At 37.8% G+C, this 6,203-nt stretch overlaps 1 protein-coding gene across 1 annotated transcript in view; it reads right to left on the reverse strand.

Annotated features, from left to right (window-relative positions):
- Positions 1-5,909, reverse strand: part of SLC28A3 (solute carrier family 28 member 3) — a 38,935-nt gene extending 33,026 nt beyond the window's left edge. The window contains 1 exon segment of the mRNA XM_040090370.1: positions 5,853-5,909. Within this exon segment, the coding sequence (XP_039946304.1) occupies positions 5,853-5,909 (57 nt within the window).
- Between the last annotated feature and the right edge of the window lie 294 nt (positions 5,910-6,203).

Below are 6,203 nucleotides of genomic sequence, written 5' to 3' on the forward strand. Positions count from 1 at the left end.
AATACTACACAGGACAGCACAGTGAAGTCAAAGCAGTACAGTTCTGTAATTCACATACACACACACACTCCTGAGAATGGTGTCTTTGAAGATTTCTATACTTGTTGCTGAGAAAGAAAAAGCAGAGATTTCCTAGAACTTGTCAGTAAATGTGTGAAAAGCAGTAAGCATGCAAGTTGTTGTCCATGAAACATATTAGTAAAAAATAATCTGTGTTGGAAGAAACCTCTAGAAGTCACTTTGGCGATACAAGTGCAATAATTGCATAAGAGTTTCATTTACAGAGTAATTAAAATATATGAATGCATGAGTAATGTAACAAAACAAGTAAGAGCATCACAAAATTACTGGAACTCAGTAGTCCACACTGCATTGATATATTTGTGTCCTCTGTGAACATAAAAAGTCATTATTTCAACTGATCATATTACATTTCTGGATTATTACTGATTCAGTAGAAACTGGTTAATTACTGCTGATAACAAGTTTACCTTAGTAAGACTTCTGTTGACTAGAACAGTCTTTCAATGAGTGCTGTGAAGCTGAGTGATTTTATTTCACCGCTGATTTTTTTAAGTACTGTCTTTTCATTCTCCCCTTCATAGATTTTTGTTGTTATTTCATGAAAACACACTATTTAACCCTACTACTCAAAAAAAAAAAAAAAAAAAAAAAAAAAAAAAAAAGAAGGGGGTATTTTTTTAATTTCTAATAAGAACAGAAATATTCAAGTGACAAATAAAACTACCTAGTCCCTTTTCCTGCTTACTTACTGTCTGAGCTGCTGAAGGAACTCCTCAACAAAATGTCAGTCTGTACTTATCACCTACTGCTGCTGATTGCTATGAAAGCAACTCAGCACAGGCAGAAAACTTTTACCTCGTTAATTCAGTAACCTTTTCCAGCTCCCTGCAAATGTCTGGAGAACAAAACAGTGCAAGAGAAAAAGGAGGTTCAAGCCTTAGGAACTACAGTTAGCAAACTCCTGTTATGAGCAACAGCCAGTCCAGCAATATGTAAAGTAATTTCTGAACCTACTCGACCTCCAGGTGACATGAGAGAGCAGGAAGCTCAGAGAGAAGCTTGGATGGGAAAATTCTCTTTGCTTTAGTGCATAGTTAAAGGATTACAGAATTGGTCCATCTATTTTGAATGTTTGTAATATGAAAGTTGTTTCTAAGTTGTGCTTCTGCTTTCACAAACTGCTTTACTTTAACTGATTGGAATTCCCCTCTTGTAAAATGTTTGATTAAGTGACGAGGACATAGCTGTCTCAACAATGTAAGTGAAATGCTCTCTCAGTATTTGCTTAGTTCCCTCTCAGCTGTTTAATCACCAAGTATCGTTGCAGGACTACATTCATTGACCTTCCCTGCCATCTCCTCCTTGATTTTGAAGGAAGATGGATTTTGCAAGGAGCTAATGACTTCTATTGTGCTTTTAACAATAGCAGACACTCTGGAGTAGATGGTGTTACACTCATGTTCGTTAGGGAGGAAACGCTGGTCAACATGCATGCAGGCAGCTGCCTAAACTGTTTATGGTTAAAGGGTGGGTCCTTACATTATGTAGGAGATTAGAATCAGGATACTCAAGGAACTTAGTGGTCAACAGATGCTTCAAAGCAAATAGTTCAAGTTTTAATGTCAGATTTTGTTGCATCTCCTCAGATTTTTAACTGTATTTGCCCAGCAGAAGTGAAGCCATCTACTTTACAGTTCCAAACTTACTTTTCTTTAAATATTCAGTGCACCTGAACACCATTCAGGTTTTGCCTCACGTACAATTTTTTGCTAATCAGTGCCATGATTCTGAAGGAGTTTAAATGCATTTTTAAAATTAAGGAAGATTTTCTTTAAAATAATTATCACATAAATATCTGTCAAATTGTAAAACTCGGTGTACAAGGCAGGAAGGAAGAATATACTAAATTAGAGTAAATGAGCTATAGAAACCACAGGTAAGAAACAGGTTCTGCCAGACTTAAATTTAGCAGGCTATGACTTCATGGGCTGTTTTGAAAAGGACATAAGAGTAAATAAGAGTCCCCATCTTTGAGGACATTGTTGTTTTCTTAAAAAAAAAAAAAAAAAAAATTAGGTTGTCAGAGTAGGATAGTTAGATAGTATCCTGAAAAGTAGGGTTTTTTAATTAAAAATCCCCCGAGTATGGCTTTGGAAAACAAGTTTTGAAAATGTGGAAAAGGATTGCATAATTTCCTGTCTGGATCTGGTTAAGTAATGCAGTGCAACACCACCCTAATTTCCACATAACAGTGATGCTCATGAAATATAAATTCTTAATAGCATCTATAGTCTTAACTAGCCAACCAGACAAGAGCATCTAGGAAGCTGTGGAAAATGGCAATAAACAGAAATTATATTTTTTAGGATACGTTTTAAGCTTGTTTGAATGAAACGAAGTACAAATATTGCATGCATTAAGGCAATACCAATGTCCAGCACTGTGAGTAAAGGGCAGAATTTTAAAGGGGATCCTTTCTCAAGTCAACTTCCTAAGAGTGGTGTGCTCTGCTACAGAAACAGATACAGGTTCTTTAATGTATCATAACACTAGGAATAGGAGGCCAGTGAACAATATATAATTATTAGCTGTTACCTCCCCTTTGCACTGTATTTATTTTATAACAGCCTCTCTGTTGCTTTTAAATGTAGGGCAGTTTATTCATCCCACCTACCATTGCTTTTTAAGCTGCAGCTTTTACCATTCTTTAAGGAGTAACTGTGACTTGATGTTTAATGTTATCAGAGATCTGAATCATTAGAACTGATTAGATAAAAATTTGCTTCTTTAATAAGGGCTAAAGCCAAACTCAGTATTAAGGTGATTGCTAGTGATACAGGGTTTCTGAGCAGAAAACTGCAGGCAAATGTAGTAGTCCTCTAGTCAGCCAGTATGAGAAGTTAACTGAATCATCTTGAAGGCAAGGGACACAGCAGAGTTTCTACACATTATGTATGACATTACTGTAGCTATAGATACACAGTCGGTTATGCTGATACATTGACACTTAGCAGGAACAATTTTCTGAATTGAGGATTATGATTTAAGTTCCTTAAATTATGGGACAATTTTTAAGATTAAAAAAAAATAATAATAACCACCTGAATGTCTCATTATAAACAGAGCAGCAATCTGTTGGTTCTAGATATGGGGCAGCATCCAAAGCAGAAAACTTTAGCATGTAGGTCTTAACAACAGCACTGGGTTTTATTAAGGTCAATACTTTCTTACTGAAGTGTAGGAGCATGGTAGGGACTGGCAGTATGGGTAAAGAAAGCCTTGTATCTTCTTAAAAACAATAGAAAAAGCTCACTCGTAATAAACCCAAATGGCTGCTGGTAATTGAGATGTTCCTAATATCAAAAAGAGAGAGACAAAGAGAGAAACATCAGAGGTGTACATTTGGGTTTATTGTCTCTTTTCTTTTGAGAACATTTTGAGCTGTTAAATAAGGGGGAAAGTTGCTTCTGTGTCTTGCAGGTACAGGCATTATCACAAAGCAATAATGCTGCAGGACTTGTAGCTATTTCCACGCTACGCTTAAGTGGAAAATGCACAGTGTACAAAAGAAGTAGCTATTACTTTGTAGAACCAGGCATTTTAAAAAATGCAATAAACGGTATTAATATAATTTCGTGCTACACGGATTCATGTCCTATTTGAAAGTTAACATAGGTTAAAACTGAGGGTGTACTACAGTATCTCGTTGAAAATGGTGATGCAGTGAAATACTTCTGTGATGCAATGAAAATCCTATCAAGGATGGATGTGTGTGTTTACGCATCAATAGCAACTGAGAAACAGAGAAGAGCTCCTAGTTATCTCCCTTTAACCGTTTGTGTGACAAATCAAAACCAGACTACTCCATATTACAACTTAATCCAGTTAAGAGTCCCTTTGCAACAGAAAACACAATGCTTCTTATTCTGTACTTAACAAAGATCTGATACGATCCTTCATCCATCTCTTGTTAGCTTTGAGCTGCTTTGTATTACATTGAGAGATGTTTTACTAACTTAGGTACTTTATAAATCAAATTGCCTGACTCAGATTTACTTTGTCCCTCTCTTACTTTATCCCTATATGCATTAATCATCAAGTGGTTCAGGTGCTTCTGAAGGTACCCATTACTTAAGACATAAAGACACATTTGTTTTGGAGGAACAAGTGTTCACTCTGTGTAAGAAGACCTTTAAACACATGAAATAGTGGGAAATTATGAGATTGTTTACTTTTCACTGGCTTTTACTGTGAAGTGATTTATTTGTTTATATACAGAATTTTACCTATTTCCTTCTGCGTCTTATTTTCTCTAGGGAGTGGCTTACATATTGAAACAGAGATAGAGGGTGTAAAAGTAAATAAGCTAGCTGCGTAAGGCAGAGGGTTAACCCGCGTCACTCTACTCTGCTCCACAGATCTCTGAGGAAAAAAGTGATTTTCAGCTTATGCCATTCAAGAGAGTTCAACACCGAGCTTTTGCAGCTAGGGACTCCTCTCGTTTTTGAGTTCGCAAGCACAGACTTAGGAAGCTGATGGCACTATCTTAGGCGCATACTTTGTGTGAAAACACAGACAGGACAAAACCTCTTAACTCGCTCTCTTGAACTGAGGGAGACTCAAGTTCAAATTGCTCATCTATCTGCTCCGAAGCAAAATGCGTTGAGGGCGCTCTGATTACCCAGGAGAAAGCCCTAACCACCGGGCTATCATATTTGAAGAGTTGTCACTCTTGCCTGCATTCCGTAAATACTCTCTGACGAGCTTGTCTGTCCGTATAGCGTAATGAATAAATAAAGAGGTTGAATGTCGCTGGTGTTATGTAATAGTCCACATGCTTAGCATCTACAAAGACCCTTCTGTGTTATTTGGACAGTGTCGGCAGATACCGACATCCGCTACCAACTTCCTGCTAGCTGGGATCAGGGGCAGGTAAGGATCGGAGACTGCAAAGGAGAGCAAGGGGCTGTTCTGTTAACATAGCCCCCGTCAGAGTATTTCACAGCCACTGTCTCTCCCCGACCTATTCTACTTTCAGCAACAAATACAGTGAGCCAGCCCGGCTGCGGGTTCGCAAGTTTCTGTTTGTGTCTGCTCTAATTCCAATAAAAGCATAGATGCTGAGCACGGAGAAACAATAACTAACTACTTCTGGTTTTCTGTTTTTTCGATTTTTAAATTTTTTGTGTTGTTTGTTTGTCTGGGGGGTTTTGTCCTTCTTATGAAATACGCTTTTTTTTTTTTTTTTTTTTTTTTTTTTTTTTTAACGGCTGTTAATATTACTTTACGCCTAGAAAATGCAAAATCTTTTGGGTTGGTTCCTTTATCTTCTCTTTGTGTTCTTGAGAGCAGAAGAAAATCGCACTTACTGTATGCATGGAAGAATGTCATGCCCCACTACGATTACATTTTTATATTATTATTTTTCTGATTTAATTGAAATACATTGTTTTGACGAGTTATGTCTGCTGCACAATGCCGACCTTCTCTTTAACAGAATTATAAATTACCTATCTTCAGGAAAAACCAGCAATTGATACAGCAGATGGGAGACAGTTGTGAGATTCATCGGCCTATGAAATATTACCAAGTCAGGACACTTTTCAAAGCTAGCTGCTTACCACTGAGTAGAGCATACTCCTGAATAATTAGTCAGTTATGCTCAGCTTTTTCTCACAAGGGCCGTGTACTTTAGCAGGGTATCAGCACATTGAATATTGTAAAATACCTTCAGGCAGAGCGCAGAAAATTTTTCTTTGTTCAGGGTCTGAATTCAACATTGTTCAGTTTTTAAGTCCTTCCCAGAAAGCAAAGGAAACCATGCTTACCTGGAAGGCCAAATTGTGCACTCCTGAGTGATCACTGTTGGTCTCCGTCAGCTCCATGTCTCTGGTATGAAGTTTTGGGTGAATGTTGGAAGCTACATGCAGCACAGGGCAGAATCAGCCAGGAACTGTTTAATCCATCCACAGGGCCAGTATCACTTGAAGTCAAGGTTGCTGGAGGCCCTCTCAGGTTACTCCCATTTAGCTCCACCTTCTCACTTGGCTAGCACAACCCTCTTTGGCCAGCATGGTAAACAGCCTTCAGAGAAAAGAATGGAGCATACCTGCAGGCTCAAGAAACAGATTCTGCCCAATGTATCTCTGGGTGGTCCTAAAAGCAAGTGTATATATACT

The sequence above is a fragment of the Hirundo rustica genome, chromosome Z (assembly GCF_015227805.2).
Source record: "Hirundo rustica isolate bHirRus1 chromosome Z, bHirRus1.pri.v3, whole genome shotgun sequence".
NCBI lineage: Eukaryota > Metazoa > Chordata > Aves > Passeriformes > Hirundinidae > Hirundo > Hirundo rustica.